This window comes from Lemur catta, chromosome 8 (genome assembly GCF_020740605.2).
Source record: "Lemur catta isolate mLemCat1 chromosome 8, mLemCat1.pri, whole genome shotgun sequence".
Classification (NCBI taxonomy): domain Eukaryota; kingdom Metazoa; phylum Chordata; class Mammalia; order Primates; family Lemuridae; genus Lemur; species Lemur catta.
The window spans coordinates 87209671-87233956 of NC_059135.1; the positions used below are offsets into that span (position 1 = coordinate 87209671).

Below are 24286 nucleotides of genomic sequence, written 5' to 3' on the forward strand. Positions count from 1 at the left end.
CCGGGGCTGCCAGTTACTTAAGCTTGTCTATTTTGGGGGGCGAGTGTTTGGAAACCCACTTCTTTGCAGACAGAAACCTTATTCTCCAATCAAGATTTCTCCTAATACAACTGATCTTTTAGCCTCCCATCAGCCTTTTTCTTCTATCTTATTTTTTAAGTCATTGGGAACTAAGGTGGGGAAGAAGATGTTAGAGTTAGTTATTGTGCCACCTCAAATTCCAATAATAGATGTACAGAAGCTACCCAATTAAAAATATTTTAGAGTTGCAGAGCTTTATAGACTGGGAAGATTAAAAAAAAACTTTAATATAAAGAAACTAAGGGTCAGAGGGCTTATACAACTAATTAGCACAATGCTAGAAATTGCACACAGATTTTCAAATACCTGGCATAATACGTAGTGATTAAAATCCTGAGTTCTGTAGTCAGGCTGTTTCTGCTTAAATCCTGATTCTCTAAGTTATTAGCCATGTGTACGTGGACTAATATTTAGATCTCTCTATCTGTATTTTCACATTCGTATGATGGGGATGATGATAGTGCTGTCTCATAGGGTTGTTCTGAGGATTAAATGAGATAATTCATGCAGTGCATTCAACCCAGTACCTGATACATAGCAAAAAACACTTTATAAATATGGCTATTATTTTCCTACCACATGTTTTCTTGAATTGATTCCAGTGAATCTCTATAGCAATAGAGAAATAAGAAATTTTGTCAATTTAGATTCTGTTTACATTAATTTGTGCTGAGAGCTATAGTCCTCGTTGTGTTAGTGCCCAGCTGAGGAATGATGCTGCACTGGAATTTCACAAGTAGATTTGATCTCTTGTTGACATTTTACAGTAGATATACTAGCCAGTATTGTCAAGATCTAATCAACAGGTGGAAATGTATTTGAAGTAATGAAAGAGTAGCCTTTATCATAGAACAATAATTGACTGCACTATTTCATGAATTTGCTGTTTGTTTCTCCCCTACTGTGGACAGGAGTTTCTGGGAGTTTCTGGTTGTATACATATAAGAAGTATCTCTTTGAAGCTGATACCATCATGAATATGTGTGTGTGTGTATATATATATATATATATATATATATATATATATATATATATATACACACACACACACACACACATATATATATATTGGTGGTTTATTGCTTGAGCTTTTCTGTATCACCCTGTATATTCTCCACCTCTTCTTTATGGCTAGAGCCCATATCTCCTCCAGTTTTTTCCTTCCTAGTGTTCAGAATGTTACTCTAGGTAAAAATCTGTACTCCATGATTATTGGTGACTGTGAAAAAAAAAACTATATGTGTTTCTGCATTAAAAATCAGGAAACTAAGTTTCCAGGGCTAATTTTACTTGAATTTGAATTTGTGTAAATTGCAGATTTCATGAATATCCCACAGAAAGTACAGCTGACTCTGGCCTCCCTCACCTTCCTGGCTGATGGAAGAATACAGTGAGATGATAGATAGGAAAGCTATTTGGAAATCAAACTATTTATAACTCAGAGACTGGCTGATACTTTCCTGAGTCTGGCTGGGTTTCTTAGAGCCTTTTGGGGTAGGCGCATCTCTGATTCTGTCTTTACAGTGATTCTTTCCATTACAGAATCTAAGAGGGCAAGAGACAGACTTCTCTGGGCGACTCCTGGCCCTGAAGTAGACTACAGAGTGGTATACAGATGCAAAAAGGGCATAATAGATAGAAACTTAGTAGAATGCCCCCCCCTTCCTTACTGTAAATCTTAATCCTGTCTGTCCTTCAAAATCAATCCAAGAGCACCCTCTTCTATGAAACATCCTTTGAGAATCAATACCACAAGATTCCATTCAAAAAGCTGGTCACATAATAGATTGGTTTGATTGACTAATTGACTGTTTGACTATAAAGAAATAAATTAGTTAAGGTATAATCCTCAAGAGACTTCTGGAGAATATGTCACTGTCTACTTCCTGCTTGAATTATCACTGATAATTCCATGGTTACACTAAACACAGAAAAATATGTTAAGAATATGCAAAGCTATTTATTGAAACTTGAAAATATATTCTTATCATGCCTGTTTAGCCCTACTTTCATTCCTAAGTGCAATAAAAAGAACCCCACGAAAAAGTCATCTGTACAACTGTTGCCACCTATAGGTGACAGATGTGTATATTAATTTTATAATTCTGATGAAGTACAACATAGGAAGGAAATGGCTATGTTTTATGGAACGTACACAATTCTTATCAAACACTAATTTTCACTGGGTTTATCTTTATTATTGTTATTGTTATGTAAATCTTATTTCAGATGTCCCCCTTAAAGATAATATTGGCTAATAATTGTAAAGTACTTTTCTAAGATAGAGGTTAAGAGCTTGAGCTCTGCAGACAGACTCCCTGGGTTCAAAGCCAGACTCCACCACGTACTGCTGCAGGACCTAACAACTTACTTAACTTCCTCAAGCCTTGATTGCCTGTAAATGCAGATGCTAGTGGCACCTGCCCCATAGAATGGATGGGAAGATGAAATAGATAATCCATGCAATATGCTTAGCATAGTGTCTGCACAGAACAGGCACTCAATTAAATGGTAACTGTTATTACCATGATTAGTTTGCCAAGTACTTTCATATACAGTTGCTGCAAACTAATTGCACTGTTTTGTTACCATTTTCCACATAAATCAGCACATTACTGTTTGACTTCAATCCCTTTTTTCTATTTTAAATCTAAATGTTATATGACTTCAAAATTTTAAAAATATCTGAGATCTGACAAGACAATGTTGAGGCTGGTTCGGTATGCCCCTGTAGGCAGAGAAATAAGCCACGTTAGCTTCTATTCATAGCTGGCAGGACCACTGGAAAAGCCCTGCCAACAGGTGACACTTCTCTGATGCCAGAGAAAGAGTCCATTGAGAAGCTACTGTTGATTTAGTTCTGGGCTAGGCTTTCAGGGAGAAAGCCAGAGGGAGGGGTAGGGGACAGTGAGGTAGGACATAAAAAAAAGTGTAAAATGTGATCCCTAACTCAGAAACTCAAACAGTACAAAAATTGCAATGTGACATGCGTACTAAGTTTTTGTTGTTGTTGTTGTTGTTGTTGTTATTGTTGCTTTGTTTTAATATGGGCCTCTAATTACAAATCAGGGAATTGTTAAATATAAGCAAATATTGATGCAGACACAGCACATGCTCCTGAGCTGACTGCGGTCCCCATCGCTCCCTGTGGCTTCCCAGCCCAGAGGCTAAATGTAAATTGGCCATTTTGGTCTGTTTTCGCACTTAATCTTGTTCTCATAGTTAAGAAATATTTCTGCGCTTACCTTTCATCAAAACTATGAAAATGAAAGGAAGCCTGAGAAGGACATGTTTTTCTTATAATGGGTCCTTTAATTTCCATAACCTCCCTGGCCAGCACAGGCCTTTGTTACAATTAGCAGAAGAAACAAACCCACAAGCCTGCAACATCTAGAAAACATGATACACTGTCCCATAGACAGTGGGTGTTCTAACGGTGTTTGACTCTTTCCTCAGTTCCACCTCCTCACACACCCAAATCGTACTTTTCCCCTTCCTGTCTTCCCTCCAAGACTACAAATTCTTCTAGACCAGTAGTTCTCAAATCTTAGCTTATATCACAATCACCTGATGAGCTTGTTAAAAATAGATAGCTGGACTTCAGAGTCTCTGATGTAGTAGGTCTGAGTGGGATAAAAGAACCCACATTTCCAAGAAGCTCCTTGGTGGATGTTGACGCTGCTGGTCTGGGGAACACACTTTGAGAACCACCGTTCTAGAGCAATAATCCAGGCTTAGTTTATCGAGCACCTACTACTATGTGCCAGAACCTTAAGGTGCTTTATTTCTATAATGATACTCACTGCAATCCTGAAATAAAGATGTGTCTTGTCACCATTGCACTCCTGAGGAAGGATGCTTGCTGGCACTCACACAGCCCGTGGAAGGGCCGAGCAGAGATTGAAGCTCAGGCCTGTCTCCCTCCAGGGCCTCTGCCGTCCCCTGTAGGACACAAGTTCATTCAGCTGTGCATCCTCAGCACCAAAATCTTCCACCTACCTCGTGGGTGCTGCTCTAGTGAGTGTTGAGTCAATCTGAGATCCACGTAGACCAGAAATAGGCAAGAAAAATACTTGTGGTTCTTAAATGAAGAAAAAAGGAAAAGACATCCAGGTAAGGAGAAAATTGCACCGAATATCTTTTCTTTACCTACATTTGGTGAATGTGGGCAAGCATTTACTACTCTGTCCATGTATTTTTAATGGCATGCAATAGAGTTCTTTGAAAAGATCCTTAAAATTGACGCAGCATAAAAAGGGGCTCTTGCATGGAGTTATTCCTAATTATAGAGCCACTTTTCTGTAATCAGCTAGGAATCTGTTCTTTGGCCCACCTCTGGTTTCAAGGTGGTCATTTGAGATTGAAAATTAGCTCTGTGAGTAATGCTCCTGTTCATTAATAATATAATGAAATAAGCACCAGTTCAAGGATGATTTTCAAATATTCTGTTAGAATTACACCATTTCTCATAGCAGAGAAACTCTGCCTGTGCCTTGCTCTTGGGAGGCTGAAGCCATCCCCTTCCGTCTCTCTTTTCTTTCTGTTAAATATTTAGCGTGTGAGATCCATAGGCTTTGGTTACATCTATATCCCCCCATCAAAACACAATTTCCTCGTTGCACCTTTGTAAGTCCAATATAACGATGTCGGGGTTAGGGGCCAGGGTGGCCAATGGAACTGCATACGTTAGAGATGGCTTGGCAAGTTATTTAAGTGGAACGTTTGGGTAACAATGAAAAACAAACAGGACATTTTGTCCTTATTACATAAGGGCGAGGTTTAGTGGAAAGAACAAGAACGTGGAAGGCAGCCAGACAGAAATTCAAATCCTGTTCTCTGCCACGGCTGGGCAATCTTGGGCAAATATCTCTGTCACTCTGAGCCTTGTTTGCCTTGTCTTTAAAATGGGGATATTGAACTTGTAGGCTTTTCAAAAAGGCTGACAGGGAAAATCTGTTACGTGTCTTTTACCTAGTGGATGCTTAATAAATGTTAGCTCTTATTTTCATGTCTAAGCCCCGAGGCCTGCTTCTTTCTTGTGATTGGATGGAATTTTTGCCAGAAAGAGGAAAGGAAGATGAGAAATGTCTTAGAGGCTCTACCTCCATTCTCACTGTTTTTGGCATCTGTGCCTCACCCCCCGCCCCTCGTCCTCACCCCAGACCTCAGGAGCCACTTGGGCAACTGACCATATTCATGTTTACAGGGTTTTCCTATGATAATTATTGAATACAGCTGCGTCCTAATAACGTCTTATAAACATCCCTGTATAAATCAGTAATACTAGAACCTCCTGGAACAGAGAGGTTACTAAACTGCAGAACTGCTGCTGTGATGTGCAAGCCTTTGGGCCTTCTGGAATCTACACCAAGAGATCTAGAGATCGCTTTCAAATATCTTAAGTCTCATAAAGGGACAAAATACAAAAATGACAATGCTTCTAGCAAGTTTAGCATGTACTTACTTTTATGGCAATTTAAAGGATTTTTATGTCTTCTTTACAGATTACCGTAACTTCTGGCTTAAATTCAATCCCTATCCATACATAGAAAAAGTACAACTAATACTTCTCAAGGAAAGAGAGGAGTTTGAAACTTTGATTAAGAAAAATAAGGCACTTTACCTGAACAAATTTCAGATGGATCCATTTAAAATGAAATTAAGTGGCACTTAACTGGCTTGCAAATTGGGACCTATTTATCTCAGTAAAATGATTAAAGTCCTGATTTATCTCTAAAATTGGCTTTATTACTACATTTAATTATACTAGAAGATTGTTAAGGACTTGTAGGTTTTCTCTATCGCTTTAAACTGTACTTTATGCAGACAATAATTGAATATTGGATAGAATAACTTGATTTTCCAAAGAAATATGTTTCTAATATTTCCCTGTTTTTATTGCAGAAATTGAAACAACTTGAAGAAACAAAAGAAGATCCTGAGAATAGATTATCTAAAATTTCCCTGGAGTCGTTCAATAAATTTAACAGCAATACTGTGATTTTATTAGAAAAAGAGAAGAACTCTCTGAACAAGGTTGAAGGACAAAAGGAAGAAAAAGAAAAAAATGAAGAGGCATCTTTGAGTAGCTCTGATAGGCCTGGGGTAGACAATTTGGAATCTTTGAGTGATTCTTTATATGATAGTTTCTCTTCCTGTGCCAGTCAAGGTTCAAATGATGTATAAAGGACTTTTCTTCCCTTAGGGAGCTGGGAATGAAGATCTTAAGAAACTGGGTGGGGGAGGGGGTTTTGGGAGGGATGGCTGGGGTAGAGATGACAACAATAAAGTATTGTAACACCAGAGCCTACATTGTCAAATTCACAGCAGGCAACCCACCAGAGCTTACTTCTCTGACAGGGCAATAAGATAGACTCCATTTATTGTGTTTCAAGAGGATTAAAAGTAAACACACCTACGATACAGAATTCTTAATTTTGCACTTTTTTTTGAATACTTGTACAGAAGTTGTAAATTTTTTGGAAGAGAAATTATATTTGTAGCAAAAAAAAAAAAAAAAAGGACAGCAATAAATTGAACCAGTGCCATGCTCTTGAAATGATGTACTAAGTCTTAGAAGTTAATGATAATATATATTTTTTTAATTCCAACTAAAGTTTTTGTTAAGTTCATTGTCCTAGTCCTCAAATTGTTTGTGGGTACACTCCATAAACCTAAAGCAGGGCCTGCTGAAATACCAGACGGTTCGTCGTCATCTCCATCTCACACTCTCAATGTGATAGAAATGTTAATGTTACTGCAATTTCAAAATTGTTGCCAGAGAGATTCAGTTTGTAGTAATAAGTGTAATTCAGCTTCTACTGAAAAATGAAAAGGGTCCTGAAGTGTGGACACGGATTGGGAGTGTGACACTATCAGAAATGACCCAATTCTATTTCCAACAGCAGGTTTTTCCCTCTAGACATCTCTTTATATCCTCTTCTCCTTAGAGCATCACTATGATCTTGAATATTGTTTGATTTTTTTTATCTTCCTGTTCTTTTTATTAAAATCTGGGTACTCCAAAACTGAAAGCAAATTTCTATTTGCAGTGTTCACTTTTTAAGAAATAAAATGAATGGTTGGTGCTACGAAAAATTCTTTTTAATATCCTTTTTTTCCTACAAAGACTGTTTATATGTAAGGATAAATTCTATTTTAAAGGTTATGTGTATTTTTTCTAGATGTGAACTATTTATAATTGCTTTTGTACAGGAGCTTGTAAACTAGGCATAATAGAAATATTTTTAGGATCTACATGGTTACTTTAGCACATACTTGTTCTTTAAAGAGTATTGTATGATCAGTGTTATTGGGTTAATTTGTGCAATTTGTTATATTTGAATTTTATCTTAAATGAAAATTATGTAAAATGCCCTTGTCTTTCAGACTTTAAAAAATCCTTTTGTTTCATTTCTGAATAAAAGTTATATCACAGTTGCACCCTCTGGAAACTGAAAAGAACTTGTTCAAGGGCCTTTTGGCCAGTCAGTTACTTGAACCGTGACTCACCCGTGCTCCAACGATGGATTCCCCAGTGGAATAAACTGGCCCCTTTGCTCCAGAGATAGTAATTTAGCCAATTGTGAGATCGGGGTCTGCAGACCAGCGAGTAAGCCTTTCAGTCTCCCCGAGGGGGTTAACCAGCTCGAAATGAAAGGAATAGGGGAGTAAAGGGAGAGACGGAGCCTGAGGCAGATAGGGAATGATCTCTGCGGAGGAATTACAAAGAAAGTCATTTACAGCCCCTTTCCAGACCTGCTCTGCTGGCAGCGTGGAGAAATAAATGATCCGCTTCCCGGCCTTCGAGCTTCCCCAGAGCGGTGGCCGGAGGAGAAAAGGGTGAAGAGACCTAAAGCTCAAGAGGCTATTTTTACGGAATTTGGAATTCCAGGGATTTGGGGAAAGGGGTGGGAATGTGAGGCTTGGGGGCGGGGGCACCAACGTGCTCAGGCGAGCACGCGGGCTCGACACCACCTGCTGCAAGCTTGGCGAGTAAGGCGAAAATGGCACCAGGGAGTCCCCGGGAGTACGCAAGGTGGGTCACTTGGACTTTGCGGAAAGAGGAGGAATTTGAGGGATGGGGAGCAGCCAGCAGCCGAGTCCGGGGCTGGGATGACGCCTAACGGAGACGACGCAGGAGTGTACTGCGAATAACCTGTGGCTTTGGGGAGAGCAAGCCTCTTCTTCACCCTGATTTGCTTTCCGGTGGGATCTCGCGGCGGTTGTCCCCGGGTGGGCCTTCTCCCAGGCTAGGCGGTGTCACCGCACCCTCCAGCGGTGCGTGCAGGCGGGCGAAGGGAGGGCTGCCCAGGCCAGCGCACGAGTCCGGGCAGGGTCCCCACCACACCCCCACCCATCCCACCGAAGCCGAGCCAGGTATTAACCGAGGGGCCTTCGGAGGAAGAGGAGGCACGGCCGCACTGGACACCCTGGGGAGCCTGCGGGTGTGGAACTTTGCCAGGCGCAGGGGAGCGCGCCCCCCTCCTCCCGGTTTCCGGGGGCTCCGGGCTCCGGCGGCCCGCAGAGGGACATCCTGGCTAGGTGGGCCGGACGCCGTCGCGGGGGTGCCGCCAGCCCCGGGGGACTCAAAGGGCGTAGGGGGAGGCGCCCCCGCGCGCGAAGAGCCAGCCGGGCACGACGTCTTCCGACCCACTACGCGGGTCCGCCAGTCCGCACCCGGCGGTCCCGGCGGCACCTGCTACTCCCTCCCGACCACTCCCCCAACCTCCCTCCTCCCTTCCCCGCGCCCCGTGCCTCTTTCCCGGGAACGTGCGGAGGCGGGAGAGAAGGGCGGCAGGAAGGGGGTGGGGACGTAGAGAGACGGCCCCTGCCTTCCCCGCCCGCCACTCCCACCCCGACTCGGCAGGCGTCACGTGGTGCCTGGAGTAGGAGGTGGGGAGAAGAGGCGAGACTTTCTGGGTGCTCCGGTTCGCCAGTAGTTCCTTCAGTCTCGGTCGCCAACTCCAGAGGCGCCGCGCTCAGCCCGGGAGCGCGAGCGAGAGGAGCGGCGACCCGCAGCCGGGAGCCCCGGCGCGGGCGATGCGGGCGCCGCGGGCGGCACCTGCGGCTCCTCTCGGCGGCGGCCGTCTCCTGGGCGGCAGCAGCGCGGGCCCCAGCAGCTTCGGCAGCCACAGCCGCTGCGGCTCGGGCAGCCTCCGCTGCGGTCGCCGCCTCTGATGCGCCTGCCTGCTCCGGTCCCCGCGGCTCCGGGAGGATGTGGGTCCTCGGCATCGCGGCAACTTTTTGCGGATTGTTCTTGATTCCAGGTAAGAGACGAAGAGACCCGCAGCTGGGGCAGGCGCGCGCACCCCATCTACCCTCGGGGCGGGCGCTGCGCAGGGGCTGCCCAGCGGGAGTTTGGCGGCCGCGACCGGTGCCCGGAGGCGCTGGACTGGGAAGGTCTCCAAGTCCCGCGCTGCAGGAGGAGAGCGGGGGGCGGCTGATTTGCGGGACTCTCGGCTGCAGCTGCTCGGGCTGCACGGTGGAGAGAAGCTGTGCTCGGGAGGAGGGAGAGTCTGAGCGCGCTGGGGCCTCGGCGAAGGAGAGGGGCCGACACCCCCGAGCCCCGCCAAGTTGTCAGACGTCTCTGGCAACCCGTGGGAGTGGCGCCGCCGACAGGTGAGCGGCGCGCTGGGCAGCCTGCGGCGGCGCCCAAGCTCGGTTGCTGCGCTCGGAGCGCGATCGGTGTGGGGCTGGGAGGGGCTCGCCGGGCCGGGGCGGCGCGTGCGGTTAGGTCTAGACTGAGGCTCGTAGACCAGAGAAGAGCCGCCGGGCTGGAGCGGTGAGAGGCGCGAATGTTTCGCCCCCTCCCTGCAGTTCGCTACGGCTCCCAGCTGAGCTCTGCAGAGCTGGGACCCCAACCACGCGCCCTAGGCAAACGGTGGCCCTGACAGCCCCTGGGAGAAAGGTTTGCGAGGTCGCGGTCCGGGGTGCCTGCGCGCACACACACGCCCTCTCCCACCCGCTGTGGCCACCCCTGCTGCCGCGGGGACGGTCCCAGAGACGGGCCGCCAACCCCGCCTCCGGGGACACGGGGCGCAGCAGCACTTGGCGTCCAGCGTCTCCTCCCGGGTTCCGGGGTAGTCGCGCAGGGAGCCTCGGAGTCCCCGCACAGGAATGCTGACTTCAAAAATTAAATAAATAAACCTGAAAAGGCGTCTGCGAATGCAATCATGAATGGTGCCAAAAACAGTAATTAAGTAATTTGTAACCAATTAGCAATTAGGCAAATCCTTTGGCATAGACTGGAGCTGACGCCTGTCTTTGGAGCTACTTCGCTCTTGGGGTTGTACCATCCTCCTTTCAACTTCTTGGGGAAAAGGCCTGGGTGGTGTTGGATGGGTTCTTTGTGCCCAGAGCTGGGGTCCAGGGGTCGCGGGCAGTATTCCACGGCGTCCTGCAGGACTCTCGGTTCCCGCGCCGCCCCCTGCCGGCTTCCGCCACATCCTGCCCGACTTTAGAGACCCCGGAGCGGCTGCTCTCTGGGACGTGGGATGGTCGTGATTTCCAGGGTGGGTTCTTTCAGGCTGGTTCTGAACCCGACTGCGTCTGTCCCCTAGGCTTTGCGCTGCAAATCCAGTGCTACCAGTGTGAAGAATTCCAGCTGAACAACGACTGCTCCTCCCCCGAGTTCATCGTGAATTGCACGGTGAACGTCCAGGACATGTGTCAGAAAGAAGTGATGGAGCAAAGTGCAGGTAAGAGCCCGGCAGCTCTCTCCTCCGCCCTTCAGCCTGGGCTGGGGGTGGGATGTGCATGAGGGGCCATTTAATAACAGGAAAAGGGGCTGACTTTGATTTAACACATTAACCGCCGTGCGAGTTGTATTTAACTCAGGCTAGTTTTGAGCCGGGGGCCTCATGAAGCATATGCAACTCACGTCTCTTTACCTTTACCCTTAGGAACTATTTTTCAGGTTGCATATAACTCACGCGCAGAAAACAATAAAAAGCAACAAATTTTTCATTAAATTAGAAAGGAACGTTTTGTTTTCTAAGTTTTTGTTTTATTTTTGTACTACAAACACCATGGTCCCAGGGAAAAAAAATTTTTTTCTACTCTGGCAGTCAGTGTGTTAATACACGCAGACTGGTTATCGCAGATTTACTTTTACAGTGCTGGGAAAATGAAGAGTTCCAAATAACTTTAATCTCATTAGAGTTAATTACCAGGGCTTCTCCGCAAGGGACTTGGGAGGGGAAGTGCATTTAAATTAGTGACTCTGCTCTTTTTATTTACTCCCTTCTTCCTATGCTCAAAGCTGATGGGGGCAGGGGTGGAAAATATATGGCTAACTGGCCCTGGCTTGGGTAACTAGACAGTAGCCTGTGAGCAGTGTCAGCCTGAAATATGGAGCTAGTTGAAGTTCCCAGAGGTCAGAGCTTGAAAAATGTGTTTTGTCATAGAGCCACACCGTATTTCCTTGAAGAACACTACAGGATCTTTATTTAATTTTAGAACTAATGCATCAAATTCCAGGCACAAATTGCCAAGGTCTTTCAAAGGAATCTCATTCTCAGTCCTACCAGCTTAGCTGCTGGCTGGCTGAGGAGAGGGTCCCTGGGAGGGAAGATGAAGTCTTGTGGGGCAGCCCCCCAGGGTTGGCCAGAGTCTTCCCACTGAGGTGGAACTCCCCGCCTAAGTAGTCTTATCAGACATCAAAGTCCCCCAAAGTCTAACTTAGAACTTTGGGAGGATGAGTGGAGCTGTTGCTTCAATTCCAAGGTCAAACCCATAAACAGAGACTGTGCCATTTTAAGAATATTGAGAAGATAGGGAATAGCATCATGTCATGGCTGACACTGAATCAACCAAAGCCCGGCTCCTCTTTAGTCTGGGGAACTGCCCGCAGAGCCCTGTGAAGTGATTAGGACTGTTACGTGATTCCCTTAACCCACTGGCAGATCAATGCAAGGACTCCAGTGTTAAAGCCAGCACCTCGGGAACATAGTTTCTTCTCAGAGAAGGGTCTGGAAATGCCTTGTTCCTAAACAGATGGTTATTTGGTGAGCACATGGCAGCTCGCCACTGTGCTACGATGTAGTGGGTGTGCAGTTGTATGGGCTGCTCATTTTAGGTCATTATTGGCCTAGGTGTAGATTCTTTCCACCAAAATTGCTCTCTGAGAAGCCTGAGACTTCACTGCTCTAAAGAGTAACTTGTCTCAAGAAATGCAGCAAGCATTGTTCTGGCATATAGGATTTGGGCTATTAAAACAGCAAAACAAAACAAATCTTAGTAATGACTCTTTAGCTAAGATTGATAGGGATAATTTGGACAAGTGGTTTCATGTCTACTTTTGTTCCAGCATTTTACCTGAGCAAAAAATTTACTGCCCTTCTACCAGAGGGACTGCTGTGATTTTAGTCAGCATCACTGTGAACGCTTTATTGTTACTTTCAAATATTTGCAGCTTTCTTCCAGACAGTAGTTTAGAGCCAGACAAAATGGGGATGTGCTGTGGACACATTAAGAACTTCTTCAGAATCCTCGAGGCCACTGCTTACCTGGATGTCATGTTTTATAGCCCGGGATATGGTTGAGAAAAGGATGTAAACTGAATTCGAGGCAGAAGAAGTCCTTTTACTGAGAGACATTTCTTCCTCTCTAAAAGTGTATCCAAGATGAATACCGCACACTCCATTTTCAAAGTGCTGTTTTTCATCTTGTTTCATTCTCTCCCCGAAGCCACACTGTAAAAAAGGTATTGCAGGCATTATAACTCCCCTTTTATCCACAAGAAACTTCAGCATGAAGAGTCTTCAAGTACCTGGCTTGAGGTTGCTTGTTTTCTGTTAGCTCCGTCAAGATGGGCACCTTGTCTCCAAAGTAGGTCCTTCTGGCCACAGGTCATAGGCCAAAAGGTAGATAGAGACTGAAATGAATGATAAGGCAATCTCAGTTGTTAAGTTTTAGAAACAGAAGCAGTTGATAAACCCAAAGGAAAGAGTTACGAAGGGAAAGACACTAGGTCTATTCTGTGCACATGAAGCAAGGCACTCTGCACCTAAATTCAGTAGAAACCAGCCAGATTCATTTGTTTCTGCCTCAAAAGAGCAACATCCAGGGAGCTGATACTTCCAAGGTACTTCCATTTTTATGTCCATGTAATTATTAGAGACCAGTCAGTTTAATTTTTTACTGACAAGGGTGGAGAGCAAACCTAAAAAATACTCTGGTTGTTAAATGACCACCATGCAGCGTAATCATCACAGAAATAAGAGCTAACGTTTGCCGTGTGCCCTAGGCACCTGGCTCTTTCCTCGGCACTTTACATGTAGCATCTCATGAAATCTGGTAGTCCTCTTCTGAGGCCCTAGTTCCCACCTCCCACAGCTGATCAGCATATAATTCTATTGTACGGTCAACTCCTCCACTGTGGAGAAAGAAAGTAGTGCCTGTTAAATGCGGCTATTAAGAATTGAAGTCAGAATTTTCTCTTAAGTTTGGTCCATAGCATACGTTGTACTTAGAATCTGAACACATTAGAGCCTAAAGGGCCCAGTGACTCCTGCTTAAGGATGCATATTAGAATCTTGCTGGGAGTTTTGTTCAACTTCACGTGCCTGCTCCCCCCAACCCATTGAAGAAGACCATTTCATCAGTCTGTGGTGTATCTTGCCATGGGTCCTTTATAAGCTCCCCCAAGTGGTGCTGGGGTGCCCCAAGGTGAGAATTGATTATGAAGACAAACCTTTTTGTATTATTATAGAGGAAGAAAACAAGGTTCTGAAAAGTTAGACGCCTGGTCCAAGTTCACCAGCCAACTTCCTAAGAGGCACTTGAAGCCTGCTTCCTAGGTCGGCACCTTTGCTCTGCTACCACCTGGCCAGCATACAGCGAAATATACATTGCCAGGTACAATATATAGTAAAAGATACTGCCAGGTTTACCTGAAAAAATAATCTGGGGAAAGTTCTTAGTATTTAGACAATTTTTTGTATCCACTATGTAAACCTGACAGGCTGAGTGGACAGGCCATGATCTGAGAACCAACCAGTAGGATTTTTAAAGTTCGAGTACTATGTGGACTAGCACTTTTCATAGGTATGGGAAAACATGGGCTAAGAAATTGAACTAAGCCAGTCTGATATTAAGCAGTAATGAAAAGAATTCTCTTTCCGAAACATACCAGCGATGCTATGTCCTTCCTGGATTAGGTCTGCAAACTCAGCTCCTGTGAACTTTGAGGCAGGTACATTTAACTTGCACTTGGGAAGTACGTTTGAAATTAACCTTTACCTGTTCCCCAGAGTGGCATTCCTGTTAGGTGCTGAGATTATTTTCCACTGCTCTTTTTTCCTTGGGTCATTTCCAGAATAATAAGGCCCCGGCTATGGGAAAGGGAAGGTTTGGTTCAGCTTCTTTCATTGTCCTTGCTAATTGATATTTAAATGTTTGCATAACAAATGACTTGCTCTCACCAGCTCAGCACTTAATGAGTTAGTGTCTATTTACCAGCACCCTTGATAATGACATTTATTTTTGCTCTTGCTTATCATTGAACTCTGCAAAATATTTCAAATATTGATTTTCATTTCAGAATAGAAGCCCCCCTCCAGTATGAATTTTTAAACCAGGGAATAAAGAATGCGAATTTGCATTTGTTTGACAGTGCAATCTTGTAATTAGAGTTTTTCCTCTTGACTAGATACAGTGAAAGGGGCATAATTTAATTTTTATAGACTAGCCAATTTCTGCCCTTAGTAAAATATAGCTCTGTCAGTGAGCAAAATGTTTCAGGTTCTTCTAAACCTTATTTAAAAGTTAAATGCAGTATATTGAGAGAAAGTTCATGGTCTGAATCAGTAACCTAATCGATCTCTTCACCCATCCTTTGCAACATGCATTAATCTATTTGTCTGTTTTGCAATACAAGAGTTACTGATTTATATGCCATGTTGCATCTGCATTATAGCTGTATAAGTAATGGCTATTTTCCTTTTGGATTAGTTAGTTGCTCATTAAGTCAGGCAGGGATGGCTTCATGCCTTGGATAGGTTCATTTTACAGTTTATTTTCTCATGAGCTAAATAAGGGATAGCAAGAGAGGACAAGCTGTCCCGAAAATAATCAGTCACTCACTTTCAGAAAGAAATGGAAAGTTAACCATGGCCTGTATTTTCTCAAGTCTATGGCTTTCTTAATTTCGCCAAGATTATGCTCTAATTTGTCCTTAGGGTGGGCTTGGCAGGGGTGGGCTTGGCAGGAGTGAGACCCCATGCTGCTAATCACTGTTACATCACATTCCCTTTATACCTGGATTCTTTTATTTTAAATGCACACATGCACTCAAGCTCACCTGTGCACACGTGCACACACACTGGCATGTATTTGTGTGCACACATTTTGCCTGTATATATTTGCATACACTCACATATGTAAATCTTGTAAGAAAAATAAAAAAAATTAAGTCATCCTTGGCAGATAGTCAGATGGCAGATTATTAATCCACGCTATGTCGTAGGCACAGAGACATTTTCTAACATTTTATTTTTTCCCCGAAACAAATTCGTTAGGAGCACCAGGGCTCTCTGTCGCTCTTCCGTGTCCTCCAATTTGCCCCTGTCTTTCTGCCTCCTGCCAGTCCTCTCCTGTTAGCTCCCTTTTAGACGACCCACCTGCAGGCCGTCCTTTCTCACCCTCAACCCCATTTTGAATCAATCAGAAGGGCTATGGAATATGCTCCGTGAAGACAGTGAAAAACAAAAACCAAACAATTGCTATTCTTTTAACTTTGGCAAAAGGGGACTTTGACAGGTTAAAAAAACTTTAAAATAAAAAAGATTCAGATGTCAAAAAAGATACCTTCATATATTAACCCCAGCCCTCCTAAAAGGGTTAAACTTCAATGAAGTGAGGCATTGCCCAGGAAGAGGTTCCGTGCAGTGCATGTCCTTATCGCTGCCTCTGTTGCTTTCAGGACACTAAACGAACAAACTCCTTTCTCTTTAGGGTAAGACATTTTGCCAAGCAGTTGCTCACTTAGCTCTCGAGAAGCAGCCATGTCTTTCATGTGCTTCTGAGGCTGTATTTGGAGAGGGAATATCAAATGTCTGTAGTCCCTGGGACTCTCCAGGAAGCGAGGTATTTGTTTATGTTAACTTTCCCGCTGAACGAGCAGCCAGCACTGACCTCTCATCTTCACAGATGAAACGTTTGAAGATTGATCCGGCTCTCCCAGAGCACTAATTCCTCCCAGTACGATTGCATGAAAGCTTCTGTCATTGATGGTTTTCCTAATGAGTTTAAACAGAGACTCTTGAAAGCTGGGGCATTTTTCCCAAGTGAAAATGAAACAAAGTATGAAAACAAAACACACCGTTTCCTTTGAACTTTGAAAAGGAAATCTGCTTCCCTAATATACTCCTGAAACAACAAAAAAATCTGAATGTACAGCGGTCTTGTGTGTGCTCTCTTGTGCTTTCCTCTCTCCCTCCCTTCCTTCCTCTCTCCTTCCCTTCCCTTCCTCCCTCTTCCGTCCTCTTTCCTTCCTTCTACTTCCCTGCCTGACTTCTTCCTCCCTCCCTCCTTCTACCTACTTTTCTCTTCTTTTCTCTCTTCTCCTCTCTCTCTTCTTTTCTTTCTCTTTTTCTTTCTTTCTCTCTTTCTTCTCTTCTATTTTCTTGTCTTCCTTTCCTTTCTTCTGTAATGATTGACTGCCTTAGGTTTGACTGCCCAGACCAGGCAAAAGCACACTAAGGACTCAACGCCCCAACCCTTGTTTTTCCTTGTCCAATGGAAAAGGTATTCAGCTCCGTTAGAGGAGAGAATACCCACGTTCTCAGCTTTTCATGTTTGGTAACCTTGAAGAGGTTATTTAACATCCCGGGGACTTAGCCTCCTGTCCTGTAAAATGTAGAAACAGGCTGCCTGTTTTAGGAGAAAACAGCAAGAGAATGAGAAGTGCAATGAGTATAACCATCTTAAAGGACTATGTCCTGAGAATGGGAACCTGACTGGAAGCTCACCAGGTGTTGTCCCATCCACTGTCTATGCCTGCCTCTGAATACCGGCCCAGATAGCTTAGTACAAGGTACTTTGCCCACTATTTTCCCATTTCTCAGCCTGAGGGAGTCCTTGAATTCAGCCTTTAGTTACTTACAGTAGGATCCTCATAATTAGCATAGAAGGTTCATAGTGAGCTAATAGCCCAACTTGGTAGTTGGTGAATCTGAGACGCTGAGAGGTTCAGCAATTGGCTCAGGACCATACAGCCGGAATCTAGGGCTGGGATTCAAGCGCCTTCTACTTCTTTGGGGCTTTTTCAATCACTATGGTGCCATTTCTCAATTTTTTTCTTCTTTTGCATTTTTAATAGCAATTATATTGAGATATAACTTACATACTATAAAATTCACCCTTTTAGAGTGTACACTTCTGTAGTTTTTAGCATATTCACAGAGTTGTATAACTATCGCCACTATCTAATTCCAGAACATTCCATCACCTTGTATCCATTAGCAGTGACTCCCCATTTTCACCTCCTCCCTGGGAACTACTAATCTACCTTCTGTTGCTATGGATTTGCCTATTCTGAACTTACCTGTAAGTGGAGTCCTGCACCATGTGGCCTTTTGTGGCTGGCTGCTTTTGCTTAGGGCGATGATTTCAGGGGTCATCCGGGCCACTTCCCATTTTGAGATGTGTCTGAAGAGAAGACTCAGGTTTGGCAGGTGCCCTCCTTACAGAGCGGGGTGGGATGAGACAGGATGGGACGTGGTTGTGAACCTTAGAACTCCACTGGCTGCTTAGCCAGTTTACTGAGTGGAGCAAACAACCTGTGCAGACAGCAAGTCACTCCAGTGGGCCGCAGGGCAAAGGAATTCGTGTGCGTCAAACATCCGCTTTGTTCGAGCTCCGTACTGCCCGTCCAGCGCCATCTATTAAATGGTTAATCTGCTTTTGCTTGAGGAGATCTTGAATTAGTCTGTGTCAACCACATGGTTAGGCACAGGGACGGGCTCTTGCTGATGCCCGAAGCCCTTATCAGAGAGCCCAGCTGCCCAGCCCCACATCCCGCCCCACCCATAGGCCACAGCCACCAAGAATCACCCACCTCTGAGGCTGCAGAGACCCGCATCTATCTGGTCCACACCTTCATTTTACAGCTGAGTGCTGTGGTGCAGACAGAAGCTTTCTTTCCAGAGGGCTTGACTGTCTTGATCCGTCCATTTCTCTGTCTTCCTTTGAGAAGGCTCGAGGGTTGAGCAGGTTGAGGGAGATGCTGGAGGTTGTGGTTGAGAAGATCAGACTCTGTCACGATTTGGTCATCCACAGTGAACACTGTGTCCATGCGCAAGTCCACCCTTTTTCTCCCCAACCAAATCCCTGGTGACAACCTTTTGTAGGCAGAGCTACTTCTTTAAACGTGGGAAATATCATTTCTTCTCTGTTGTTTCCTTCCTAAAGACTAAGCCAGATTCTTCTTTGCTTGTAGTTTTCATGGTGGTAGAAGACGGTATTTCAGGGCTCTCGGGGGAGTTGCTGGGACAAGAGACTGTGTCCCCTCCCCCAGGCTCTCCACAGGAGGCTGTATCTGTAACTTAGCAGCCTCAGTTAAATCTAGGATGAGACAACCTACAAACAAACAACAGAACTATCTATATGCCATTCTTTCTCGAATTTGGGTTGTGGCTACATTGTGATTCACAATCTGTTTTCACAGGCCAGAGCCGTAGGGCATGTTCTCTTATTAATAACTTGCTTCTAGTCTTCTGATTGCCTCCAACACTACAAAGTAAAGCAGGAGATGGCCTGAATTAAGTGCGTTAGATAAGGGGAAACCACAGAGAGTTTGTAATAAATTGCTTTTTTAAAAGCCTGTGTTTAAATAGAATAAAGCGGGGATGGCTCAAGCCGTTGATTCCAAGGGGTTTATGACTTTGCAAACCACGAGTGGGACCCAGATGCACAAGTGATAAAGTTTTGAATTATTTTAAGGAAGTTGTGATACTTGGTCCAGTGCGTTTCATTTCTCACTGGACATGGACAATAGCTTTTTATGTTTTTCTATTTCTTGGACTTGTTCGCAAGTGTGGTGGAATGGCTGGAGACGGTGCCAGAGGTGGGCGGCTGTCAGCCTGCCAGGGCCGCGCGCTGCACACGGGATGAATACGAATGTGCAGGGCTGCCTACCAGCCCTCCACGGAGGCTGCTTCAGAGAGCACCAGCGGAAGCAGTTGTATTAAGTGACGCTGGACAGTGGATTGTATGCACTGTTTTATTGCTTGTGTAAAATCTAGCAAACCACTTGGGTCTCCAGTAACTTAAGAGAACCTACTGAGAAATAGCAAGAGGCTAGGCAGGTTGACTAGTTTTCCACCCAGTGAAGACACCCAACCTGGGAGTGCAGATCTTCAAAGCGAGCTGGAGATTGTCTCGAGTTTCTGTGTCTTCAGCGGGAATGCAGCCAGCAGGCGGAGCTGCACCTGGCGACGGATGTGTTAGCTAACTGTCTCTGAAAGGCAGGACAGCCTTCTGTCTGCTGGCTGTTGGGAGGGAAAGAAGGATAAAGCACGTCAGAAGCACACGTTTTGCGAGAGAGTGGGTTAAGATCGAGAATAAACCAACCTCTGTGAAACTGGGGTCTGCGCATGAAAGCCGGCCAGGGCCCTGCTCACCTGCGCTCAGGTGGGAAGCATTCCGAGCACTTGGCGTAGGCGATGACAGGCGTGCAGCAGAAGGATGTTCTGACAGTTTTATCTTTGTTCGGTGTTCTCCAGCCAGCAGTTCGCCTGGGGACGGAACCTTTCAGTATTTTAGAGTATATTTTCCTAATCGCATTGAACTACAGCGCCATTCACTATAGCCCATTCACGCTTTCATTTCTGTACACCAGCTCCTGCAAGGGTGCTGCTGCCCACCTCCCCCGCCCCCCTTCTCTCCCTCCCTCCCTCCCTCACACACACTCACTCACTGGGTACGCAGACACCACATAAATATTTGCAGAATGAGTATATTGAAGAAATTGATTTTCAAGCTAAAACAGATAGATTTATCAGCATTTTAAACTATTATACCAAAAATGAAGGAGCTTAAATGTTTAGCATAAGGGGGAAAAAAAAGAATAAAGACAAGTTGAATATACCTTTTACTTTTTAGTTAAAGTAGAAATAGCTGCCTAATGCCTGTTAGTAGCAGCTGTCATGTAAGGAACCACGGTGATGTGTAAGCCACCCCCAGCTTTTCTAGTTTGTCAGCTTGCTTTCAAAGCTGACCTACCTGGCTCTGCTTTAGGAGTGTTTTGGTGTTTTCAGGAAACACACACGCTCACAGTCACACACTCTCACGCTCAGCCCTCTACAGCTGCCAGCTTTCTTGGTAGCCGAGGCAGCTGGGGAAGACCAGGCCACTGCCAGCCACTCCCCACCTGGAACTCTGTCACACTGAGGAGATCAGGCGTGGTCATGAGCTCCCTTGGGAAGAAAGAAAATCCCCCACATTGTCATATGCCCCCCAGGCCTCTCCCACACGGGAGATGCAAGTTAAAAATACACACAGATATGTTCCATAAGACTGGCGGCTCAGACTTTCACCTGGGGGATGTACTTCTAAACCATTTAGTTTGAGCAAATTCAACCCCAGAGGGAAACAAAAAACAAACAAACAAAAAAACACTGTGTTTTTACTCTCCTACTGTCTGTTTTGCCCGTATCTATACTAGCTCACTGAGCTCTAACAATTCAACTAATTGCTTGTATTCTTGCCCCTTTTATTGAATGTCATTAATATCATTGTCGTGATATTGACAGAACCTGGGTGTCATTGCCATGTTGAAGCCCAGAGCAGCCCCCAGGCCTCCCGAAGCATTTGTCTGTCCCCTTCATCAGTCTATGGGGCCAAGCCTTGGAAGAGAATTAACCAGCTGTCTCCGCCGCCACATTCCTTTCTGTCCTGGCTCCACCCCAGACCTTGCTTCCTGTATCACTTAAGAATATTTTTGGCTACAAGTAGCAGGGACTTAAACCATAAAGACATCGATTGTTTACTCAACAAGATAGTCCACAAACGGGTGGTCTCGGGGTTGCTCCCACATCTGAGTGATATCATCAGAGACCCAGGCTTCTTCCATTTCCCCAACGACTTCCCGAAGCCTGTTGGCTTTTTGTCCTTAGCCTTGTTGCCTCTCGGTCACAAGATGACCACTGTATTCAAGTTAAAGGGAAGAGGTAGCGCCAGGGAGCTCTTGTCTTCAGCTTTGCCTTTTAATAAGAAAATGAAAGCTTTCCCAAAGTACCCCCAGAGAATTCTCCTTGTCCCTCACTGGCCACTATGAGCTGTGAGGGTGGCAATTGGGTGGCCAACTGTCAGTGTTTGCCAGATCACCTTTTGAGAAATCTACCCACGAGATTGGAAAAATACGACACAATGCTTCCAGGGACCACTGCAGAAAGGACAGGGATAATTTCCTCTCCCGAACATCACCACTATTTTGCCTATATTGAGCACTGAAATGCAAGAAACACGTATTCTAACAAATGTGGATTCCAGTCCTGAACTTTAGCATAGGATGTTCATGACATTCCAGAATTCTGGGTTACTGAACATGAAGATACAAAAGTATAACTAAATTTTATTGTGAGGACCTTTTCTACAGAGGAGAATGGCATCCATGTTCTTGGTAACAGCTACAAGGGTGCTTTGGGTTAGATGTTCTTGATTCATTCTATTTGGAGCCATTATGCTACCAAGGACTCTATTTTTCTGACATTAGGGTGAATCTGTATGCAAGAAACTGATTATGAATCTTTAGTCCCCACTATGTTAATCTTACCATTTGAGAACAGTAATCAGAAAGACATCAAGGTTAAAAATGCAAGAGCACAGTTTCATAAATCATCGAAGGGCGCTGTTAATACTGAGATAATAAGTCATAAATATCTGTTCCCTCAATCCCCCAAGGCAAACTGGAGAACAAAGACACCAGCTGAGGAAGAGCAAGAAACCTTCCTGGCTCAGAAACTTATAAATAAACAGAGAAATCCAAATCTAATGCAAGACTAAAGTAGAACTAGCAATTGGCATCATACATTCTGGGTTGGTTGTTTGCTGGCTGTAATTAAGTTGGCATCAGTGGTTAACTGCCTTGAAAATTAAACTCAGCAAAAAAACTTTTGAAAAGGGTAATCAAAGTCTTCTGAATAATGAACTTAACACATCCCTGTTATAAGGAAAAAGAATACGTTCTCAGAATATCTTGTTTCCTATCTATTTTGTTGCTGTGGCTATTGTTTTAACAAATAGGTTTATTTTTACCCATAGGGGTCATTGCAGCCGCCTAGTGTGATCTTCAATTTCCCGTTCTCACAGCTAGGCCGAGATGGGCTCCGTGTCAGTATATCAGTGTGGACGTGCAGTGCAGAACTTGGCATGTCCTTGTTTTGTTTTTTTTTTTGTGTGCCTTTTTAAAATGGGTTGTTAGCATTCTTGTTTGGTTCCTGTGGCCATCTGCAGCTCAAATGGAGGGGCCTTTTTTGGCCTTTAAAATATTCACATCCATGGCAAAGGAAAAGTACTTAAGAGCCCGAGCACAAAAATGTCCAGGAAAGAACTACTTTCTAGATCTTCTCTCATTATGCTTGATAAACGGTGCCCATCATGGCAGAGAATGTCAAAATTCCTCACATGGTATCCTTTAAGAGAAAAGAAAAATACTTCGGAAGAGATCGAAGATCTTTTTTCTTGCAGTTTCTTTCAAAGCTCAGTGAAAATGCTTATAGTTCATTCCAATTACCCGTTCCCAAGCATTTTTCTTTGAGGAGCTGTTCCTAGTCCTGCATAGAGTATTTACTGTGATGTAATCATAACTGTGGTGCAGTAAGTGCTGGTTATTTTTCAAGTAGAGCGAGATTAGTCTCACTCCCAAACAGGCATTCACACAAGTAGTAGTTTGCCATAGAAGTTCGACTTTAAAGCTAAATTGCATAACATGGGCAAAAAGTAATGGACTACTTCAAGTCTCTGTTGAGAAATTTTGACCTTTGTACCACCAAAAAAAGAACAGAGGCAAAGGGAATTGTTGGGAAAGATGAACGCATGGTGGTCCCTACAGAGGAGAGAACACAGATTTATGCCTCTGTTTTAATTGGCCATTGAGGCAGAGGTTATAGTGAGAAAACCAGGAAAGTAATTTATTTCAAAAGCATGCTCATAGGAAGTGGGTTATAATAGAGTTGCAGCCCCAAACTCTCTGGAATGACCCAAAGTTGTAATGTACATCTGTTAGGAGGTAGAGGAGGGGTTACAAGTCCTGTTTTGGCCCCAGTACAGCTGAGGGATGCACAATGTTAATGTTTATGATCATAATTGTTTATGATCCTCAAAGCCCAGGGGCTCTTTGCAGTAGATTAGTTTGGAAAATGCTTCCCAACTCCCCAGAGAGTCAAGGCTAATAATTAAGTTCTAAGACACTGCAGACTGGGACGAAGGAAGCCTCTTGGGGTGTAATGAGTGCCCCATAGTTATCAGCCTTCTTTCTCACCCAGGTTCTGAGCAAATTGAAAAATTAAACAAGGAACAAGGCAGACAAGGCCAAAAATATCATGATTGTTACTGAGAAAGACTAAGTTCGAGGAAATAACTTTGGGTTGAGCGTCAAATGGGCTTTGGAATTAGCTGGTTTATCCAGTCATAGGCAAGGCCAGGTAAGGGAAGTCTCTTGCCCAGAGGAGCAAGGAAGAATACCTGTTGTTATGAGTCACTCACTCCCAAGAAGGGAAAGAAAGGAGAGAAGCAATGGGTGCCCACTCTGTCTTTCTTAAATTTACCAATCAGATATGTCACCCCACCTCCCTTCACATGGAAGGAAACATCAAGACCAGAGCAAAAACATTCCTCCAGTAATCCTTCCACAAGCCCATCACACTGAAACATAGTCATTTTCAGGAGTCCCCAAGCTCTTTGGGGTAAGAGTTAAGCTGTTAAATAGCATGGACATTTGGGGCTATGTCTGTCACCTACACATAGACATACATGCTTATTCCATTGCTCATCAGGGTGAGCAAAGGCCAAGCACATTTCACTGAAGCATTTTTTAGGGTATGTATAACATAGAAAGAGCATGTAGACTTGTCCTTCACCCATACCAATGTTAATTATTTTTTATTTTTAATTATTATGGGTACATAATAGTTGAATATCTTTATAGGGTACATGTGATGCTTTGATACAGGCACATCATGTGAATTAATCAAATCAGGAT

The 24286-nt window shown here is 44.4% G+C and overlaps 2 protein-coding genes and 1 long non-coding RNA gene across 11 annotated transcripts in view; 2 read left to right on the plus strand and 1 right to left on the minus strand.

Moving 5' to 3' along the window:
* Positions 1-7518, plus strand: part of NCKAP5 (NCK associated protein 5) — a 768565-nt gene extending 761047 nt beyond the window's left edge. For all 8 annotated transcript variants that reach the window (XM_045560321.1, XM_045560316.1, XM_045560320.1 and 5 more), the window contains one exon: positions 5986-7518. In XM_045560321.1, the coding sequence (XP_045416277.1) occupies positions 5986-6002 (17 nt within the window). In that variant the 3' untranslated portion in view covers positions 6003-7518. The remainder of the gene's footprint in view (positions 1-5985) is intronic.
* Positions 7519-8867: 1349 nt separating this feature from the next.
* The window catches only part of LYPD1 (LY6/PLAUR domain containing 1), a 30158-nt gene continuing 14739 nt past the window's right edge, over positions 8868-24286 (plus strand). Inside the window, exons 1-3 of one of the 2 annotated variants that reach the window (XM_045558772.1) lie at positions 9124-9184; positions 9312-9350; positions 10644-10781. In XM_045558772.1, coding sequence (XP_045414728.1) covers positions 9124-9184; positions 9312-9350; positions 10644-10781 — 238 coding nt within the window. Of the gene's footprint in view, positions 9351-10643; positions 10782-24286 lie in introns of both variants that reach the window. The other variant, XM_045558771.1, reaches the window with a different exon arrangement.
* Positions 18642-19776, minus strand: LOC123643311. The gene is made up of 3 exons (XR_006736756.1): positions 19707-19776; positions 19427-19574; positions 18642-18663 (listed from the first exon to the last, which is right to left on the minus strand). It is a non-coding gene; the product is annotated as an uncharacterized LOC123643311 (long non-coding RNA).